The sequence below is a fragment of the Bos taurus genome, chromosome 3, assembly GCF_002263795.3.
Source record: "Bos taurus isolate L1 Dominette 01449 registration number 42190680 breed Hereford chromosome 3, ARS-UCD2.0, whole genome shotgun sequence".
Taxonomy (NCBI): Eukaryota; Metazoa; Chordata; class Mammalia; order Artiodactyla; family Bovidae; genus Bos; species Bos taurus.
The window spans coordinates 78,618,435-78,641,681 of NC_037330.1; the positions used below are offsets into that span (position 1 = coordinate 78,618,435).

At 37.9% G+C, this 23,247-nt stretch overlaps 1 protein-coding gene across 11 annotated transcripts in view; it reads right to left on the reverse strand.

Annotated features, from left to right (window-relative positions):
- Positions 1-23,247, reverse strand: part of SGIP1 (SH3GL interacting endocytic adaptor 1) — a 241,400-nt gene that overhangs the window by 46,093 nt on the left and 172,060 nt on the right. For 4 of the 11 annotated variants that reach the window (XM_015465186.3, XM_059885119.1, XM_059885118.1 and 1 more), the window contains one exon: positions 20,688-20,753. The exons of 3 other annotated variants lie outside the window; for them this stretch is intronic. In XM_015465186.3, the coding sequence (XP_015320672.2) occupies positions 20,688-20,753 (66 nt within the window). Of the gene's footprint in view, positions 1-19,692; positions 19,753-20,687; positions 20,754-23,247 lie in introns of all 11 variants that reach the window. 4 more of the 11 variants (XM_059885126.1, XM_059885123.1, XM_059885120.1 and 1 more) reach the window with 2 other exon arrangements.

Consider the following 23,247-nt stretch of genomic DNA (forward strand, 5'->3'; position numbering starts at 1 on the left):
TTTTCTAAGGGTCTCTTAATTTCTCGTTTTTCTTTCAAAGTGGCTATAATATGAGCTTCCTTTATTTCTTCTTCTTCAATTATTAAGTTTAATTTTTGCTAAACCCTCATTTGAGAATGACTTTGAATATGACCTGCTGCTGCTGCTGCTAAGTCACTTCAGTCGTGTCCGACTCTGTATGACGCCATAGACGGCAGCCCACCAGGCTCCCCCGTCCCTGGGATTCTCCAGGCTAGAACACTGGAGTGGGTTGCCATTTCCTTCTCCATTGAATATGACCTAAAGAGCTTTATACCATCACTTTCCTTGACTTCATGGAACCCCATATCCTTTCTAAGATTGGCAATTTCACTTTGCAATAAATGTGCACTGTGTCTGTATTATATGTCTATTGTTTATTTCAGATGTTCATGAAGAAACTGACCAAATCTGCATATTATGTAATGGATGAGGATAGATGCTAGTGTTAATCTGGTAAATTGATATTAGTACAGGTACTAGTGTTACAGATTAATACTTTCATGTTGCATTGATCTTTACTTTCCTACCCAATCTGATAACTGCAAAGACACTGATAAGGACAGTAACATAGGGAGCTTTGCCAGGATGTGAAAATCTGAGTGCTTGCACATAGAAAATACTCAATAAGTGATAGCCATTATCATTAATGGGGCTTCCATGATGGCTCAGTGGGTAAAGAATCCCCCTGCAATGCAGGAGATATGGGTTCAATCCCTGCATCAGGAAGATCCCCTGGAGGAGGAAATGGTGACCTACTCTAGCATTCTTGCCTGGAAAATTCCATGGACAGAGAGGCCTGGAGGGCTACAGTCCATGGGGTCACAAAGAGTTGGACACAACTGAGCACATGGCACACATATACAGAGAGCACACACATTATCATTAACAGAGAAGGGGAGTTTGTGGGGCAGGCACAATATCCAATACATTGTTTCAGGCTCCCCTTAACTCCATACACATTTAGTATATGAGAGGAGATAATGAACTGTGGTGTTAGAGAAGACTCTTGAGAGCCCCTTGGACTGCAAGGAGATCCAACCAGTTCATCCTAAAGGAGATCAGTCCTGGGTGTTCATTGGAAGGACCGATGTTGGAGCTGAAACTCCAATACTTTGGCCACCTGATGTGAAGAGCTGACTCATTTGAAAAGACCCTGATGCTGGGAAAGATTGAAGGCAGGAGGAGAAGGGGACAACAGAGGATGAGATGGTTGGATGGCATCACTGACTCAATGGACATGGGTTTGGGTGGACTCCGAGAGTTGGTGATGGGCAGGGAGGCCTGACATGCTGCGGTTCATGGGGTCACAAAGAGTTGGACACGACTGAGCGACTGAACTGAACTGAAAGAGAAGATTAGAAGTTTTTCTTAGGTCAGTAGAAAGAATTTTATCATGAGAGCTTAACTTGAGAAGGTGAGTTGTACTTTTGTGATCTTGTGAATCTTAGCTGAAATGATGGCTAATAAAATATTGTGTGTGTTACTTAAAAAAAAAGTCACAGCAACTTTGTTTAAAAAATTTTAGGATAGGTTTGTAAGGAAAGGAGTCACAGCAAAGTTATTACATATAAAATTTTCTATTTTTATCTTCTTCTCTACATCTTTGAATGTTACAATTTTACATTAACTAGTTGAACAATTATTTGAAATTTATCTTATATATGTGTATGTTGTATATGTCTGCATACACTGCATATAAAAATGTATACATAAAGTACTTTGCATATTTTGGTATATTTGTATATCTTTGTCTATTTTAGAACTCTAAGCCTAAGAAAATATCTTAAGATCAAAGAATTATGTACAAAGATGCTCAAGGCATATAGGAGTATTTGAAGCAAATTAAATGCCTAGTTACTGAAGTGAAACAAATCATTTGTGACAGAATGAAATATTATGCACATATTAAAAGCTTTAGTAATTAAAATAGCATTAAAAACAATCATGTATCACATTTTACCAGATTGGAAAAGGCAAGAGATACTGGCATAACTCAGTATTGCTAAGTGTGTAGAAAAAATGTCAATCATAATGCTGGTATGAATTTTGGGATGGACATTTTGTAATATGTAGTATTATTTGAAATGTGCATACCGCTTAACACAGTGATTCCATTTTTAGCAATTTATCTTTTGGACAAATATACACAAGTCCACGAGGATATAAGTTTAAGGTTGCTCATTGCATTATTTTACATACTAGCAAAAAAAAAAAAAAAGGATAAACTCAACCTAAAAATCCATTAATAAAAGATAGGCACATTCATATAATTGAATAGTATGGAACCATTAATATGATTTTATAGATGTATATGTATATAAATGCACACACATATACATTCCAAAACACTCCATATCATACATTTAAATGGCTACTATTGACTACAGGTTATAGAGCAGAGTCTATCTTCTATTTGCCTACAATTGTACATATTTCCTTAATGGTGAGAAACATACTTTTGAAAACATGAAAATATTAAGATTTCTGAAATTGAGGTGCATCTTATAATCAATGTGAAAAGAAAACTGGTGGCTGCTAACAGAATATGTTCCAGAGTTGCTTTGGTTGTACTTGTGAATGTAACTTTGAGCTTTGTAACCTGATCAGCTTTGTCACCTGATCAACTCATCTCAGGGATGCCTCAGTTGAGCTGAGTGTTTGAATTGATAGCCTCTCATGTGACTGAATTCGAACCCTTACTGACCCTTAAACATTTTTTTAAAAAGATTCCATCTGATGCAGTAATAAAGTGAAAAGTTATTTGTACACTGACGATAAACTGTCATATACCAGGCTATGCAATGGGAGGTAGAAGAAACTGCCAGGTTCTTTGAAATCTAAATCATAGTATTTTGAAAGATGGAACAAGCCAGTTATGACTGAATTATGCATATGAAAGAATATATAACTTTGGTGTTAAAAATGTATCTGTCAACAACTTTTGGCTGACTTTTTAAAAAGTTGTTTACCTTTTAGCAATTTATAAATAAACTTGGGAATATGAATGCAGATAAAAGCCTGGAATTTTTGATGTGCCCCCAAATTAAACTATCAACATCAAAGAGAATAAAGAGGTCAAGATAATGAACATGTGGTATAAAAAGCATCAAGTCACTATGGTATTAAACATAACTGCTGATGGATGGAAGTGATTTAGATTCATTTTTAATTCTGAAATTTAAATAAGTTTAGATTAAATTTCTAATGGTTATATTGAAGATAGCGGCTTGCTATTTGTTATAATTGGTTAAAAAAATTTTTTTATTCATTTAATGAAGCTTACTTTGCACCAGAAGATTGTTATTAAACCAATGAAGCATATCCCAATGGAGGAATTTTTGGAATCAAGTAAATGCAACACACACACACACGCACTTGTGATTTCAGAGTCTTTTTCTCTAACTTTATTGAGGTATAATTGCAAAATTAAATTGTAAGATGTTTAATGTGTACGTGTGATGATCTGACCTACATATACATTGTGGGAGGATTTCTCCCATCTAGTTAATTCACACATCCATTACCTCACGTATTTTTCTTTCTTTCATCCCTTCCTCCCTCCCTCCTTCCTTTCTTTCCTTGTTTTATGAGAACATTTAAGTTCTACTCTCTCAGCAAATTTCAGTTGTACAATACAGTGCCATCAACTATAGTCACTATGTTTTATGTTAGCTTCTCATGCTTCCATGGTGGCTCAGTGGTAAAGAATTCACCTGCAATGCAGAAGACGCGGGTTCAATCTGCAGGTTTGACCCCTGGGTCAGGGAAGAGCCCCTGGAGAAGGAAATGGCAGCCCACTCCAGTATTCTTGCCGGGGAAATCCCGTGGACAGAAGAGCCTGGTGGGCTACAGTCTAGGGGTTGCAAAGAGTTGGACACAACCAAGCGACTAAACAACAACGACAAATACATTAGATCCTCAGACCATATTCATTTGTAGTTGAAAGTTTGTACACTTTTACCAAGTTCTCCCTATTTCCCCACACCCAGTCCCTGGCAACCACTTTTCTACTCTCTGTTTCTACGAGTCTGACTTTCTTTTCTAGATTCCACATACAAATGGCACCACATGGCACTTGTCTTTCTCTGTCTGGCTTATTTCACGGCATAATGTACTCAAGATCCATCCATGTTGTTGCAAATAGCAGGATATCCTTCTTTCTCTGTATTTATTCTATTATCTATACTTCTTCATATTGTTTGAATTTTAAAAAGTAACTGAAAGAAAGAAAGAAAGAAAGTGAAGTCACTCAGTTGTGTCCGACTCTTTGGGATGCCATGGACTGTAGCCCATCAGGCTCCTCTGACCATGGAATTTTCCAGGCAAGAATACTGGAGTGGGTTGCTATTTCCTCCTGCAGGAGATCTTCCTGACCCAGGGATTGAACTGGGGTCTCCCGCATTGCAGGCAGACAGCTTTACGGTAGGAGCCACCAGGGAAGCCCTAAGATGGGCTCGTCTGGGATTACATCAATTTCATGCTTATGTCAATTTCGTGCTTGCATCAGTTTCATGATCAGAATAAAACAAACTGTGAGCTATTTTCAAAGGCAATTTAATGGCAAGGGGGACATTATCCTATGTTAAAGTAAGAAAAAGTATCATATATTAAATTATCATATGTATGAAAATATAAATTACATAACCTACACATGAAAAATCTTATAAATAAAATATACCAAAATAGTGGTTATCTAAGGTTATTAGATTATAGATTATTTTATTTTTTTATATCTTTCTGTTTTTCTATAAGGAGTATGCATAATGATAGTGTGGCAAAACATTTTATAGATAGAAGCAGTGGTGCATATATATATAAATAACTCAGCCATAAAAACAATGAAATGATGCCATTTGCAGCCACATGGATGGACCTAGAGATTGTCATACTGAGGGAAGTAAACCAGATAGAGAAAGACAAACATAAAATATTGCTTATAAGTGAATCTAAAAAAAAATGATACAAATGAACTTATTTACAAAATGGAAACAGACTCACAGATTTAGAGAATGAATTTACAGTTACCAGGGGGGAAGGGTGGGGGAAGGATTAGATTGGGAGTTTGGGACTGACATGTACGCACTGCTATAACCAACTGCTTTAACTAACAAGCACCTACTGTATAGCAGAGGGAACTCTGCTCAAAACTCTATAATAACCTAAATGGGAAAAGAATTTGAAAAAGAATAGATACATGTATATGTATAACTGAATCCCTTTGCTGTACATCTGAAACTAACACAGCATTGTTAATCAATTATAGTCCAAAGTAATGCAAAAACTAAGAAAAATAAATTGAGAGTTACACTAGTGTCTTAAATAATGCTGAAGTTTCTACATTTCTCCTTTATTAGTTGAGTAGTTTCTGTTCTTACAGTTAAAAAGTGGATGCTGGTAATTTTGAATTACAAAGTTATTTCCCTGCTGCTGCTGCTGCTGCTAAGTTGCTTCAGTTGTGTCCGACTCTGTGCGACCCCGTAGACGGCAGCCCACCAGGCTCCCCCGTCCCTGGGATTTTCCAGGCAAGAACACTGGAGTGGGTTGCCATTTCCTTCTCCAATGCATGGAAGTGAGAAGTGAAAGTGAAGTCGCTCGGTAGTGCCTGACTCTTAGCAACCCCATGGACTGCAGCCTACCAGGCTTCTCCGTCCATGGGATTTTCCAGGCAAGAGTACTGGAGTGGAGTGCCATTGTGAATGGAGAGGCATAAAGAATGTTGTTGGTCTTAGTCTGACTGCCTGAAAGCCTACTATTTGAGATGCCAGTTTCCTGGCGAATGGGCTATGAGCAGCGTCCATAAAAGGTGAAATCTAGGAAAGGATAACAACATTAAATAACTCATTCTTCCTCTTCCTGGACTCACCCTCTGCGATGACGACTGCAACTCTTGAAAGTCACCAAAACATCCTTGAAAAATTAACCTCACCCAAACCTTTTGTGTTTTCTCAGAGGTATAGTTCAAACCTCTAAATCAAATCGTAGGGGAAGCAACACTGCAGTTACTCAGAATATAAGACCGGAAACACAATTGTGAATCACACACTCTGTGTGAATGTGTGCCAGCAGGAGAAGAAACCCCAAGGCCATATTTCTACATATCCTGGTGACTTAGAGCAGCAGAGCCAGCAGCAGCAGATGTCCATGAAGGTTCCTGTCTGTTGGAAGTCTATGCTATACCAGAAATTATTACCACATACATGTTGCAAAATAGTCAAAGACACAAAAAGGTTAAAATACCTTAAGCACAATGACTTATCTTAATGTCCTCAAATCTATCTTTGATTTAATAAATAAAGCAATGAATGCAAAATTCTTAGCACATATTAAGTATTTATTTAATTGTAATTATTATTTTAAGAAATGATTGCATGTATATAGTACTGTATAGTTTATAAAGGCCTTTCACAAGTAATTGACTAAATCTGTTAGGGGTATATATGGTATTGATGAAATATATTTATTCCACATATATATATAAGTTCTTAGAAGTGAGAGATTCTTCTGAGTTTTGAAATCACTTCTTTGAATGCCTTTTTCATTCATGTGTCAGCTCTCACTGAAGTGGATAATCAGAGGTCCTCCTCTCTGTCTGGGGGAGTCAGAGTCAGGAGTACAATGCATGGGCTGCCTCCATCTGTGGACAGCTGTTCTTAGAAGACACACAATAAAAAGCTATCGCACAAGCTATTATGTGTAAAATAAGCTACAAGGATATATTGTACAACATGAGGGATATAGATAATGTTTAATAATAACTATAAATTGTGAATTATTATATTTCACACCTGTAACTTAAATAATATTGTGTATCAACTATGCTTCAATTTTAAAAAAGCTATCGCACAATGAAGGCTCTACCATGCAAAGGAAAAACAGATCCCTCTGATGACTCTTAGCTTCTCCATTCTTTTCTTAGGAAGTTTGAAATCACTTGTCAAATCTGCTGAAATGCCTGGATTTACAAATTCTTTATAAAATAGATGGTAGCAGATTTTCTTCCAACATCTCTCATCAGCAGTGAACACAGCACCCCAAGGAGTGTATCAGCAGGCAGATCATTAGTCTCAGCAAGTTAGCTTTAATGATGGGCTCTGGTGGAGGCTGGTGGAGGTGGGGGGTGAGTGTACAGCAGGGAGGAGGCTTTCTGCTTCCCAATCATTCTCCTGCAGCACACACAGTGCAGGAAAGACTGCTCATTGCCCCTGCTGACAAAGGGGTGGGAGGGCCATGCAGCAACTCACAGTAGATGGAGTTGCCAGATGTTTTATGTGGAAGAAAACTAGAATGCAACAACCCGATCTTCTCCAAAGCAGGCAATAACCAAACAAAACAGACCAGGGATGTGGGAAGTTGGACAAGGGTGTTAAGAGTTAATCACTATTGAGCACTTTGTGTGCACTGACCTCGTACTTGACTATTGAATCCTGACTATAAGCACTACAACTCTATGAAACATGTTACTATTTTCTAGTAATACCATTACCATTCCAAATAGCCAGAGAAGAAAACTAAGACTTAGGCTAAGTAGCTTCCCTAAAGTCACATTTGTTGTTGTTCAGTTGCTAAGTCGTGTCTGATTCTTTGCAATCCCATGGACTGCAGTGTGCCAGGCTTCCCAGACCTTCGCTATCTCCTGGAATTTGCAGGAGTCGTGCATTGCATTGAGTCAGTGCTGCTATCCAACCATCTCATCCTCTGTCGCCCTCTGCTACTCCTGCCTTCAATCTTTCTCAGCATCAGGGTATTTTTTCTTTTTCTTTTTTTAAAAATTTTATTTTATTTTTAAACTTTACATAATTGTATTAGTTTTGCCAAATATCAAAATGAATCCATGAGTTGGCTCTTCACACCAGGTGGCCAAAATATTGGTGCTTCAGCTTCAGCATCAGTCCTTCCAATGAATATTCAGGGTTGATTTCCTTCAGGGTTGACTGGTTTGATCTCCTTGCTGTCCAAGAGACTCTCAAGAATTTTCTCCAGCACCACAATTAGAAAGCATCATTTCTTCAGCACTCAGCTTTCTTTATGGTCTGAATCTCACATCTATATGTGACTACTGGAAAAACCAGAGTTTTGATTATATGGATCTTTGTGTGCAAAGTGATATCTCTGCTTTTTATTATGCTGTCTAGGTTGGTCATAGCTTGTCTTCCAAGAAGCAAGTGTCTTTTAATTTCATGGCTTCAGTCACCATCTGCAGTGATCTTGGTGTCCAAGAAAATAAAATCTGTCACCGTTTCCACTTTTTCCCCTTCTGTTTGACATGAAGTGATGGGGCCGGATGACATAATCTTAGTTTTTTGAACGCTGAGTTTTAAGCCAGCTTTTTCACATTATGCTGAAACTAGACCCAGAAGGCTAATTCTAAAGCCAGTGCATGTGCACACAGAGACACACACATATTCTCTCTAAGTATATATGTATTCCACATATTTTCTCTAGCTATACAAATATGTGTGTGTATGCATGTGTGTGTCCTGAGAGTAAACTCATATAAATTAACTAGGAACTCTTATCCTAGCTTTAATATCTAGGATAATACCCAATACACTTTTAGGTTAACATTTACATGTTACATAAGATTTTTTATTAGAACTCTAACTTGGCAACATTTTATCTTTCTTCAAAGCAGACTCCTTGTAGCCTAAAAAGTCATGCCGTCTTCTTCCTCTGGAAACTCTCCCTAGCTTCTAGGCCAGGTTGTCTTTCTTCTGGGTGCCTCCAAGGCCCTGTGTCTCCTGAGTTATAACCATCTCCATGCATGTTATTGTAACAACTTGTTTAACATCTGGCTTCTACATTCTATGAAGGTGGAGATGTGTCTTGTTCTCGACTGAAACCACAGTATCTTTCATAGTACTGAGGGCACAGTGAGGACTCAGTAATTACTTGCTGACTGAATGAATATAGCCAAAACAATATTTGTTCCTATAGTAATTGTCAAGGCTATGTTCTACAGGTTTGTTCATTGTTCTTCCTATCAGGTATCTACCTGTTGTAGAATTAGTAAGCATGGTAAACCTTAGCATTTTGCTATGTATCCATCATAAGCAATTTTGTGCACATCCATATAAACATATGAAGATAGTCCTAATTCCTGCTAAAGAATATTAACTATGAGTGTGTCTAGACACACTGCAGCTACTATGAGGAGTATTTAAGAAACTCTATTATATCATAACAAGCAACTAATTCCTCCTTTTGAACATGATTTATATGTCTATAAGTTTACTGTGGGGATAGGCAGGGAATGTCATATTTTTTTTTTTTTTGCAAGAGCTCCTACTTCGTGGAAAAAGAAAACTGGTGTCCTATTAAAAAACCTAATTTTATTACTATTTATAAACCAAGAAATGCAAAATCTGTTACTCAGTTATTTGTAAAGTTTATACAAGTTATTGCTTTTTTGTTTAATGGACATGACAAATATTAATAATTTCTTCAGTCTTATATGATGCTCAGTTTTCAGTGTTCATGTGTGTGTGTTGGGAGGAAAAGATAGAAGATTTATAAGACAGATGAAAAGATTGGACAAAAGGCATGGACAGGCAACAGCCAGTGAAAAGAGGCAGTATGTCACATCTATGTTAACTTGTATTTGCTATAATGGCCTTCAAGAAGATGATATGTTCCTTCCAGGCTTGGTATCTGCGATTTTCCTATCCGTTACTTAGGTTAATGGTCAGGTCATACTCAGGGTGCAGCCAGGTGAGCTAGTTAGGTGTGCCCTCTTCCACGCTCCTTGCTTCCCGAACAACAGAGATAACAGAGCAGGAAAAGATCTAGGTACTTAATATATAGCACAAAAATATATCCATTAAATATTATGCATTCAAAATTAATCATTAATATTTGTGTGGCTATTTATATAAATATTAATGATTAATTTTGAATGCACAATATTTAACAGATATATTTTTGTGCTATATATTAATATTTGTGTGGCTATTTATAGAAAGACTTCTCTGGTGGCTCAGACGGTAAAGCGTCTGCCTACAATGCAGGAGACCTGGGTTCAATCCCTGGGTGGGAAGATCTCCTGGAGAAGGAAATGGCAACCCACTCCAGTATTCTTGCCCGGAAAATTCTATGGATGGAGGACCTGGTAGGCTATAGTCCATGGGGTTGCAAAGAGTCAGACAGGATTGAGCAATTTAACTTTATAGAAAAGATACAGTGGAGCAAATTCCAAGGCATTCTTTTTCCCATATGGCTCCTATGATACAGGCTTAGTCCCAAGGCTGGGCCCTCCCCTCCCTGGATTCAGCCTTCATCTCCAAACAAAAATAATTCCCACATTTCCAGTCTGTCTACTCCTGGACTCGTACATAAGGGATGGTGTGCAGGACTTCAAAGCTGAGATGTCTCGAAAGCAGTTCCTTCTTTCTGACCAAACCCAGGGCTCTTAGAGTCTCCTTTCTCCTGGCTCACAGCAGCACCCTTCTCCCTGTGTCTCAGGATGGAAGTATTCACTTATTTCCCAAAACCTGTGCGTGTGTGCTCAGCTGCTTCAGTCGTGTCTGACTCTTTGCGACCCTGTGGACTGTAGCCCACCAGGCTCCTCTATCCATGGGATTCTCCAGGCAAGAGTACTAAAGTGGGTTGCCATGCCCTTTTCTGGGGGATCTTCCTGACCCAGGGATCAAACCTGCATCTCTTATATCTCCTGCATAGGCAGGTGGGTTATTAACCACTAGCACCACCTGGGAAGTCCCTTTGTACAACCAATTAGATGTCAAATGTTTCAACCCCTATGGCTTTTTCAAATATCTCAATGAAAACAGTACTGTCAGTTCTTTACTACTTATCCTGAATTATTCAGTAAAACCCCAAATTTCTCTAATCCTTAAAATCAAAGATGATCCTACCGTCCTCAAAAATTTCTTAGGTTCCACCTTGCATAAAGATTGTAATCAAATCCCTTCTTTCAGTATTTAAAATTCTTTTGGAATATGAGCTCTAGTTAGTCTTTTTCAAGATCATGTCTTAAAACATGCCTGGCCTCTCCCAGTGTTTATTGAATGTAACATAGATGTCATTCCTGGGTGAAACATGGATATCATCTCTGAGAATAACATGGATTTCACTCACCCTAACACCTTTGCTCAAATCATTCTTTAAATTGGGACAGTCTTCGGGATCTGAAGTTCTCCTTGCCCCTTACTGTCAGTCAGGTCAAAGCCCCTGTGTCTCTAAGAAGCTTTCCCAAATTCTTCCCAGTTAAAAGTTTATACATTATTTATACATTTCCAGCATATCTTTATAATTCTATTATGGCATTTACTACAGTGAGTCTGATGGAGATACGAAAGGGAACTCCTGGCCTTAGTCACTCCCTGAGCCCCAAGCAGTCACTTGAGATCAGGAAAATGCCAGAAATAAGAAACAAATGCATGTTAGGCACAGAACTTTCTTGGCCCTTTGCCTTAATTCTCCTCATTCAGTTTGAATGCAAACTCAAAGTATGAAAAATAAAAACATTTCAGAGCAGTGAAGTCATAAAAAGACATGAGGGAATATTAAAATTATATTATTCAGTGAAAGAAGCCAATCTGAAAAAGGCTACACACGATATGATTCCAACACTATGACATTCTGGAAAAAGGATAACTATGGAACTAGTAAAAAGATCAGTGGTTGCCAGGGGTTGGGGGACTGGGAAAGAATGAATGGACAGAGCACAGAGGATTTTTAGGGCAGTGAAAAAAACTCTGGATATCATAATTAAAGATACATTTGTCCAAACCAGTGAAACACACAATACCAAGAGTAAACCCTAATGTACACTATGGACTTTAGGTGATTACATAAAGGTGATTACTTTAGGTAACAGATGTCCCACTTGGGTGAGGAAGGTTGTGCATGTGTGGGAGCAGGGGGTGAATTGGAAATCCCGGTACCTTCCCCTCAATTTTACTGCTAACTTAGAACTGCTATAAAACATAAAGTCTAAATAAACAAAACCAAACCAAAAAGCCTTTCATAGTGTGCAGTATGTTAAAAAGCAAACAAACAAAAATCTCTCTTACTTGATTTTCCTAATTATCCAGCTAGGTGGGTATTAGAGCTTCCCCTTTAAAAATTACAAAACTGAAACTCAGAGACATTAAATTCCCAAGATCACATTATTTTTGAGTGGCACAGTGAAGATTTGAACTTTACAGTGGTTAGCAGTATTGGTTTTATAACATAACATTAACTCCCCTTGAACGGATTTACGCACTGACTAGCTGTGTTATTTGGGGGAAGTCACCTAAATTTTCAGTGCCTCTCATTACTCATCAGTAAAATGTGAATAATACTTTAAATTGTGAATCCACACAGTTGCTGTATGGATTATATGAGTTTATGGCCAGGGAGTAATTAGCAGTAATTAGCTCTCCTTGGCGGAGAAGGCGATGGCACCCCACTCCAGTACTCTTGCCTGGAAAATCCCATGGACGAAGGAGCCTGGTAGGCTGCAGTCTATGGGGTCGCAAAGAGTCGGACACGACCGAGCGACTTCACTTTCACTTTTCACTTTCATGCATTGGAGAAGGAAATGGCAACCCACTCCAGTGTTCTTGCCTGGAGAATCCCAGGGACGGGGGAGCCTGATGGGCTGCCGTCTACTGGGTCGCACAGAGTCGGACACGACTGAAGCAATTTAGCAGCAGCAGCAGCAGCAGCAGCTCTCCTTGGTAAGAACTCATCATGATATTTCATTAGCAGTGTTGGTATCAGCTGCAGTACTCTGCACATATTGAACCCAAATAAAATCATCTCTTCACCAACTAGGGACCCTGTGCTTGGTGACTTGAGATAGAAGCTGCTAACTACTCTTAAGCTTTCCTGCAGGTATTTAATTGTATATAATTCTGATATGAATTTTGTACATTCATGTCATCTCTAGCAACCCATTCACATCATTTGGCTTGAACACAAAGGCTAATACAGAGAGCACTTTGCTGACTATGATGGTAAGAAACACATATTTGGTCTTTGTTCCAGTTCCTGGCACAGAGCTCCTCAAACTCATGTGATTTCTTGAGTGAAAGGGTTGAATGGGGGTTGTTATTCATAAAAAAGCCTCTTTCAAGCATACTTGAATTTCTACTAATGAGGTGACTCTTGGAGGATGGAGACTGGCTGGTTAGAGGAATGGAACTTTCTGTCCTGTCCCCCAATCTCAGGGAGAGGAGAGAGCCTGGACATTGACTTAATCACCAACAGTCAATGATTCACACAACTGTGCATACATAATAAACCTCTGAAACAATGAGGCTTGGAGAGCATCTGGGTTGATGAACAAATCAATGTACTGGAAGGGCACACACCCATGAGAGCTCCATGCCCCCTTCTCTCAGACTTTGTCCTCATCATTTCTTTCAATGCGCCTGCATTGTATCCTCTAGAATAAACAGGTAATAGAAAGTAAACCACTTTCCTAGTTTTGTGAGTTGTCCTAGCAAATTATTGAACCCCAGGAGATGGTTATGGGGAACACTCAATTTGTAGGTGGTCCATAAGAAGTACAGACCTGAGACTTGTGACTGGTATGTGAAGTGAGGGGACAGGCTGGTGGGGCTGAGCCTTAACCTGTGGGGTCTGCCTGACTTTAGGTAGTTGGTGCCCAAACTATTTAGTGTGAAGGGAGACACCCTACATGCTTGGTATCAGGAGTTAGAAGAATAAAGAAAACGCTTCTCTTTTACTGACTTTCTAGTCTGTCTCCAGCGTGACAGTCACATATTAACTTAAATGATATAAGGCACCTGCCTCAAAGAACAGGAAGTCAAGGGAAATATCAGCATGTTGGTCAATCCCAGAGAATTTCAGAACTACTAATTCCTTGTGAAGAGGTCAAGTGAATCGTTTTTTTTTTTAATATTTTACTAGTTTTGTTTTTGAGCCTCAGAACCAGCATTGTGAAAGTCACTTAGTCGTGTCCAACTCTTGGCGACCCCATGGACTGTAGCCCACCAGGTTCCTCTGTCCATGGTATTCTCCGACAAGAATACTGAAGTGGGTTGCCATCCCCTTCTCCAAGGAATCTTCCTGACCCAGCGATTGAACTTAGGTCTCTCACATTGCAGGCAGATTCTTTACCATCTGAACCACCAGGGAACCAGCATTAGGTACTTATTTATTTTTTGGCCGTGCAGCATGCCAGATCTTAGTTCCTCAACCAGGGATTGAATCCACATCCCCTGCATTGGAAGTAATGGGCCTTAACCACTGGACCATCAGGGAAGTCCCAAGGTCGAGAGAATTCTGAAACCATCAGCAGACCTGCCTGGTAGAACATTTTATAGGTTCTGCTCCACTTAAATCTTCCTCACAGGTTTAGGCTTTTTTTTTTTTTTTTTTTAAACTCTCTGTGACCTTCAATTGTGAATAGAAAAGATTTTGCATTTCATAATCACATTGTAGTTTACATTAAAAAATTTGAAATAGCTAGGGAGGGCAGTTTTAATATTTTCAACGAAGACAGTCTTGTATCACTGCTTCTTATGTTTCTGTAGTTTTCCCCAACTTGGTTGTACTTAACCCTGTGTTTGTAGAGTTGAGTGCTCCGTAACTTTATTGATTGAGAAGGGCCTACAGTGGGGGGGTGGGGGCGGGGTGGTGCTTCCCTGGTAGCTCAGATGGTAAAGAACCCGCCTGCAATGCTGGAGACCTGGGTTCGATCCGTGGGTTGGGAAGATCCCCTGGAGGAGGGCATGGCAACCCACTCCAGTATTTTTGCCTGGAGAATCCTGCCTGACAGGCTACAGTCCATGGGGTCACAAAGAGTCGGACACGACTAAGTCCAGCACAGCAACAGTGGGGTGGGGGCAATTAGTGGACAATTTCCACTAGAAGAATATTGTGAATTTAGCAAAATGGCTCCTTCTCATAAAATTGCTTATGCCTTTCAAGTTTCCTTTTTCTAGTGACTCTTGGATGAATGAATTTATATCTGTTTGGTCATCTGTGAAAAATTTGACCTGTTTCTTACAGGATTACTATGTCGGGGGAAGAAACTTGAGTGGCCCATGACTAAGATTATGTATTATGAACTATTAAGTAGGGATATTTAATAATTCACTGAAGGAGGTCAGAAGTTAAAATGTCCAAGAGTTGAGTGTTTCATATAGACAACACAATTTCAAAGAGAAAAGTGTATCTTCCATTGTACAGAAACATACTTTTCCTTCATGGGGTCTAATCTGGATAAACTTGAATGTAGGTTTGGCTGGTGGATTGAATGCGAGTGGGGTGGCCATAAGACTAGAGGGTTCAACAAAGTCAAAGATAATGTATAGTCAGAGGACTGGGAAACTGGAAGGTTAGGAGAGTTAGAGAAACCCAACAGCATCACCTATTTCAAGGGACTGTCACAAAAGCTAAATGAGATATCACGGACATGGAGCAGAGCATCAGGCCAGGTCTCCAGCTAGGCAGCCTAGATTTCAATCTCTACTCTTCCTCTTCCTGGCTGAGTGACTCTCAAAAGTCACATATGTTATCTGAATCGGAATTTCTTCATCCATGAGTTGTGCAGATGAAATGAGATATTAGATGAAATGTATTTTTCATGTAGTAAAGACTCAGGTATTAATTATTATTATTCATTATTTTTCTTACCTCAGTTCCTCCTCTTTATTTTCAACCCCTATGTGCTCCATTCTTTTCCCCTGTTTTATTTCTTTTCTGTAGAACTTATTACCATGTCCATGCTACATATTTTACTTTTCTTCCTGTTTTTGATTTTCCACATTACAACATAAGCTCTGCAGTGACTCGGAATTTTTTCTGTTTTGTTCTCTGTAGGGGAGTGCCTAGAACAGCACTGGCACACAATAGTACTCAGCTAACTGAATGAAAGAATCATGCCTAGTACAGTTTTTGTACTTCAACAAGGGGGACAAATTGTTAGTTTTGAAATAGCTGAAATGATACTTTCTGATAGGGGCCATTTCTTAGACGTGGCCAGACGTGTGGGTTACTGAGTGGAGGGAAAGTTTATTGGAACTGAAGTTGAAGAAGCCCTTGAGAGAGAATGTTGATGGATCACCCACATAGAATCTATGTGACAAAAGGAAGCTAGGGAGTGAGGTAGAGAAGAGGGTGAAAAGGGAGCTGCCAGTGTCCCTAAGCCTATAGATGAATGCAGGGGAAATGCTCTGTAGGTCGGTGTGAACAGCGATAAATAAAAGGTGAAATGATGGCTACTTTTCATTATGGGGAGACGGGGTTGGAAGTTTTAATGGAGAGTTGGAAGAACTCATACAGCCTATAGCAGACTGATGAACTTTCTGTGGAGAGTGTTATAGGGGAAGCAACGGCCCCTGGAGAGAGCGGGGATGCAGTGAAGGCAACAGGTGGGCCAGTTTGGCAAAGAGCCTGGGAGTACAGACAAGGGCGTTGCTAAGTGACATTCCCGGGAGTGTGTTGGGAGTGAGACCAGTGAAGAGAAGGAGTGGACTAGAGAGGAGAGTGGCTGTATGCACAGAGGAGAGAGGCAATCTTCAGAACAAGGATACAAGAATCTATGGTTGTAGATTGTTTTTTTGTTTTTTTCATGATCAGATACAAGATGATTTTGTAGTTAAATAAGCTAAACAAAGAGAGGGACAGCACATTTCTGGAAACATTTTGATGTTTGAATGCTCTAGGGAATTATTCAAATAGCTAATAGTCTTATCTTCTACTTTTTATGGAATATCTTTCTCTTCCTTTCATCTCAGAAGAAGACTTAACAGCTTCAGTAGGATATACTCCTGAATGAATGAATTTTAACAGGTTCTACCTTATGTAACCTTTACCTTTTTTTAAAGCTCAACTTAAATAGGTTAAAATTTCAGTGACAATTTTTTTTTTAAGTGAAATTGTTTAAAACTAAACCATTAAGACAAGCTTTGGAGCTCTTGTGAGTTAGAACCATTGTCTAACACTTTTATATCTCTCTTGTTAAGTTAAATTTAGAAGTGTGAAGCATCTCATATTATTTCCAAATAAGTTCATGAAGTTCATTAGTTAGTTGGTTGATTGGTAAGTGGCTCACTCACTCACTGGGTGACCCACTGACCAGAGGCCTATAAGAAAAAGCAATGGATATGACAGGCTAAGGTTTTGAACATGATAAAACACTATTTAAATGCCAACAAATAATAACTTAAAAGTTATTTAGAACAAATGAATTTTTGACTTGGGAATCTTTGGTCCTCTTATATATTCCCCAAATAAAGAATTGAAGATAATGATAATTAACATTAATAACAAATATGGGTAAAGTCAGAGTGCCCTAGAAGAATATACTAGAAGTGCTATTCAATAAAATATGTTGAATGACCATGTCTTTTTGTAATTTAAAGTTTGATTAGGGGCACTATTCTCAAAGCAATTTAACAAGTCATTGTTTCTATGCCATTTTATCATCACAGCAGAAAATTAAAAAAAAACATTCCAGGTTGCATTAGCTAAAACTACCTGAGGCTAATTTACATAAACCACTAAAACAAGCCTTTTCCCATTCTTTTTTTTTTTTTTTTCTTTTCCCATTCTTAAAAGATAGCCACCCTTGTGTTATTTTTAGTTTCAGGGGGTAAGATGTCGTCCTAAGTCTTCCCTTAAAGTTCACTGAAATGTACTTTAATTTGCATGAGCATTTCTTGATAGATAAGTAGGACATATTCATGACATGACCTCTCCTATAGTCCCTTGGAAAACCTTGTTTGTACTTCCAAACCTTCAGCAAAGTCCAAGATAAAGCTAACACAAAGCTAGAGGTTTCAATTAATTTCTGTTCAACCTCTTTCCTTGTGTGACTTCTCTTGTCTCAAATTGAGATGTTTAAGGAATTTGGATTTTACTAATTAGAATGGCAATGTTACCTACCAACATTAGATACCCCAAATCTACTAACAAATATTTTCTTTTCTTAAAATTAAAAAAAAAATGTGGTTCATGTTGCTATTCCACATGCTTATTAATATTTATGTTTGATTGATGATATATTTTAAAAAACAAACAAGCCAACAATCAAAAGCTGTCTTTAGACTGGAATCTTACAAAAAGTCTATCTCTTGGATTTCTTTGGTTTAAAGAAATCCTAACCAAAATAAAAGCAAACCAGACAATAGATACTCTAAAGCCAAAACAAACTGTACCAACAAAAAACTATGAAAGTTTTTTTGGAGCCCCAGACATTACTTGAAGTTTGCCAGTAGCACATGGCTTAATTTCCTGTTTAAAACAGGGTAAACTACAACCTTTAATGCAGTCAAGCTGAACCAGAGAAAGAGCCTTTATATATGCAGGTATTGGCAGTATGTCAAGATCATAAACCTATTCAGTCATAGTGTCTCCTATGAGATGTGCTGATCAGTAAAAAGACACCTGGGCACTTTTATTCATCTAATTTGAAGAGAAAGTTTAGAAGGTCATAAGTTTGTGGATTTTGCATCTTGGTTATTACAAAATTAATGACCTGAGGCAATGAAGGCTTCCAACATCATGTGGAAAATATTCATCCTTCTCTAAGATTGTCTATCCACCTGTTCTCTGCCTGAGCCAGGAGAGACATCAGTATTTGGGAAGCTTTGAATCAGACAATGTTTCCTGCTACTAGCCAAGCCACTCCAAGCTAAAGGGACAATCTTGCAAAGAAAAGTCACTGTTAAGAGAAAAATGTCACACCACACAAACTACTTGAGAATTTGTGCCAGTCATTCTAATATTTTAAATTGTGCTAAAACACACACTTAGAGAAGTTCTTTTTGTTATCATGAAATACAAAGACCATATTTAGAATCAATTCTTGAGTAGAAGTTTTGTTTGCAACTTTTTATCCCAAGATAAACTTAGCTATTTAAAATTATAGAAAGTAGAGATAAATATGTATAAGATAGTCCATTTGTTAAGTTTACTTACTTAATTTTTCCTATACCATTAGTTTAAATGGATCATTTTATCAAATGCTTGGCCTGTTAAAATGATTTAGAATTTAAATATAAGACAGAAGAATGCTAATCCTTAATGCAGAAATAACAAATTATTCAGCATTGAGGTTAGATGACGGACATTACACTTATGTATATTTTCTTTCATCTTCTAAAATGGCAAGTCCAGTGGTAGTTGTCCATTTTACTAGTCATTCCAGTTACAATTTCCATATCAGAAGCTGTAAATAGAACTTATGAAAATACTTTTTCTTTTCTTCATTTTTCTGATCTCTCATGCAGCATTCCTTGTCATAAGAATATATTTACATTTTACAATAATGGATGTTGTATCTGAAATATTAATTATCCAAAACAAAATTAAATGCCAGTTCTAACCAAAAATGTCCTTATATTTATTGCATTGCACTTGCAAAAGAGTTAGGAAAGAGCCCTGGTTGACAGAGTTAAGTTCCTTGCCCAAAAAAGGTGTTTTTTTTTTTTTCAATTTATTTCAGTTAATTAAGTAACCAATATTAACTGCAAATTAGCTTTAATTTTTTAATATGAAAAATTGGAGATCTCATACAAACCAAATTCATGGAGTATTTTATTTAGTATTTAATATTTTCTAAGTAGCCATAGCATTTTTATATAGAAAGTGAGACCAGGTCTTTCGAAGAAAACTGGGATTTTTAAAAAATGCAAATGGGGAAAAGCATGAGGGGAGGAAAAATTAGAATCTGGTATGCTATGTACTACTTACCTTCAAAAGTCAAATAAAACTTTCCTCTGTCAAACCAAACGAGGGAAGGCTGTTCATTCTCTGTATGGCCAGGAGTTGAAGCGGGATGGGAAAGGTTAAGGAGAGGGAGAGAGAAGGACACAGTATGAGTTACAGAGCAGGTCATTAATCTCACTAAGGGGAGGGTGGAGGCACTGCATGCCATTAGCGTGCAGGGAAAAGGGAAGGCTGGCAATCTATGTTTTAGTTTTTTTTTTTTTTAGTTTGGGAAATAGAAAGCAAAAGCAAAGCTATGTAGGCCTAAAGGGATGGGCACGTGTTGCTGGCAGCTTGGTACTTGGTGCTGGTGCGCATGGAGCAGAAGTCTTCCTGGCCATGCAGGGGCGTCAGCATATTTTAACTGCACTAGTTTGGGCAAACTGTCACTCAGCAATTGCTGTGTTTATTTCATCTTCACTGTCATCCCCTTCTATGTTTTAAAAAAGAAACTAGGAGTTATGGGTTACATAAAACTTAGCTGAGGTTTTCAATGACAACAGCATTGCACATCAATTGAAAGTTCATGGCAGATGCCATATATCTTCCATTCCTTTCCCTGGAATCACCTTAGGCAACCAGACACAAAACACCCTTTACCTATATACCATAGAAAAAACAAGATTACTAATGGTGTTCTACTATGTTTTAAATAAAAAAGCCATCACTGGATATGTAATTCTGAGCAGTTAAATTATCCCTCCCTTTGTTAGTTCACAAAGCAATAGCCTCTCCCCTTTTTTGAACCTTTTCACTGAGAAACTGTCATGCAACCTACTGCTTTATAATATATGATCACTTGAAAAAAAAACATTTCAGTGGCATGAATTTCACGATGAACAGTAAGTAGACGGTGCATCTGAGAGGCACTGGACACTCATGAGGTGAGTAGCATGTCCATGAAGTTTAGCATTCAGATGGCATAATGGCTTGGATTTTTAAAGTCTAGATATCTAAAGATCACTCAGCTAGCACCATACCTGCAGGCGTTTCACAGCGCCTTTCAAACGAGGGCAGTTTGTCATAAAAAACATCATCTTCTGACACTTTGAACCAAAGAAATATAAAGGAATGAAAATAAAAACACAAATACAAATCTCAAATGAAATCAAGCAATGCACTTTACTGATCAAAACACAGGAATGATTTTAATGAAAAAAAGAAACAAAACCTAAGACACTGGGATTATGGACAGAGTATAAAAAAGTGATGTGCTTATTTCATGATGAGTCTAAGAGCAGAAATGGAAATTTTTTAAATGCCAGATTTTAGCATTTGTGAATTTGCTGAAGTCAACTCCGTGGAAGAAATCACACCCCCACCTTTTCAGGGAGTTGTTAAAGGCACTGTCATTAATAATTGACTTGTGCAAGTGTATTTCACTCAGACACAATTCTCAAGTGACTGGACATATATCCATCAACAGAACCTCCTGACAGAGTGCTGGCAGCTCAATGGGATCACCCAGCACGCACCTGCCTCCCCATGGGGAAAGAATAGGCTTTTAATGAGATCATGAAAAAGCAACAGTATGAATCTGAGGTCCCTGAATGAAGTCTCTCATTTCAACTTCATCAATATCCAACCTGTCCTTGGTACTTATGGATTGTTAGTTTTGAACAGCATTATTGTAATTTCATCTTTGGCTATGGTATTGATCATGGCCAAATGTCTCTGTAGTAAACTGATCACAATAGTTGCTATGAACTCCAAGCATTCTGGATGTATGTACATGGTCTCCCTCTTTACCAACAAACAAATGCAGATAACTGAAGTTTTACTCTATGTGATTTAGATCAATCAGTGCCACAGATCTGAAGGATATTATTATAACTTTAACAGAAAATTGGATAAATTCTGTACCCAGACAAGTAAGGGAGAATCTTTCCTACAATGTAGAGAAGTATAAGATGAGGAAATAGATGAGGGTAGTAAAATTACTCCATAAACTATGCTTCTTAGAAAATATTCTACTAGCTTGGCTCTTAGACTTGGTGAATAAGGCAGGAAAACTGCTTCTTTGTCAATTTTTAAGGCTCTAAAATAGCACCTGTCAATCAGTTGTTTTAAAATACTAAGATGATGCTATTTCTCCATTTTATTTATTTATTTTTGACCACACTGAATGCCATGCAGTGTCTTAGTTCCCTGACCAGAGATCGAACCTGTGCCCCCTGCAGTGTAAACACAGATTCGTAACCACTGGACTGCCAGGGAAGCCCCTGTCAATCAGTTTTTAGTATACATGTGACTTCCTCAGTGGCTAGAATAAGTGAATGCAATTTCTGTAATATCTACAGTAGAGCAACAGGAACTGGCACTAAGAAGGACACCCCATAATACCCCCAGAAAATAGGACACAAAAGATTACACAGACTGTAACAGTGCTCTTTCCTACCTACTAGGAATGGTGGAGAATATTCCTTTCTTTTGAAAAACTGATGTTTTATTTACAATCTCCTTAAAATGAGGAGACTCCAAGACTGCCATCTTTTTCTTTGAGCTGAAGTTACAAAAGAATAGTTTATAAAGGTTGAACAGCATGCTTATCATTTTTTTTATTATGGTTATGGACAATGAGGACTTAGAAAAAAAATTCTAAATTTAAAAAATGGGTGGTTGGATAGCTCTGTGCTTGATTTAAATAAGGGCAACAATCAGATTAAGTAAAGAAGAAAAATTTTGTTAAGAGCTAACCAGGGGAACTGTCTCCAATTGATCTGAGATGGGGAAGCCAGTATTGGAGACAGGCTTTTCCAAAAAAAAGGGGGAAAAATACTAAAATTAAGTGTGCGAATTTAAAATCGGGATCAGGAATACCTGTCTCTAAGGGTCTTTCCTTTTGTGCAGAATAATTGATGTTAACACAGAAAAGTTTTTTAAAAAGCTTATTTAAGTCAGAATTTCCACCCAGCCTGGAGAGACAAAAGCTTAGAGGAAATGTTTTAAGTTTTAGATTCTATGGTTAATACTTGTGTATTGAATACAAATCACTTTTGCTCCAAGTTCTATACCAAAGGAAGCATCAAAGTCCATCTGATGCCCTTAAAGGATTACTTTTCATTCATTACTGACTCCTGGGATGTTAAAGATGTAATTAAAAATGCATAATGAACAGCTGAAGAAACATAATTAATAATGAATTTAACAATGAAGACAAATTGTCTTTATCATTGTATTTTGCATTGGGGTAGATTGCAAAGGAAGGTTTTGCAAACATCTAAAAAATGACTATCACACATAGAAATAAGAAGCAAATAATAAATTGGATATTTACAATTAGAGATAATTCCTTGTTTATCTCTATCTCTAAATGTCTAAAAGTCTGGTTCTTATAATAGAACACCTTTAAATATTTTCTTTGAATATTTTAATCAGACTTTCCCTCCCTACCATATCAAAGAGTGAAGATCCTGTGAGCTTTTTTTTTTCAGTACAAAAGGGGTTTATTGTATTTCATTCATGCTAATATGTGCACTTTTTAACCTCTCTGAAATTAGGATGGATCTTAAAATCAGTATGATAAGGAAGTATTGCACC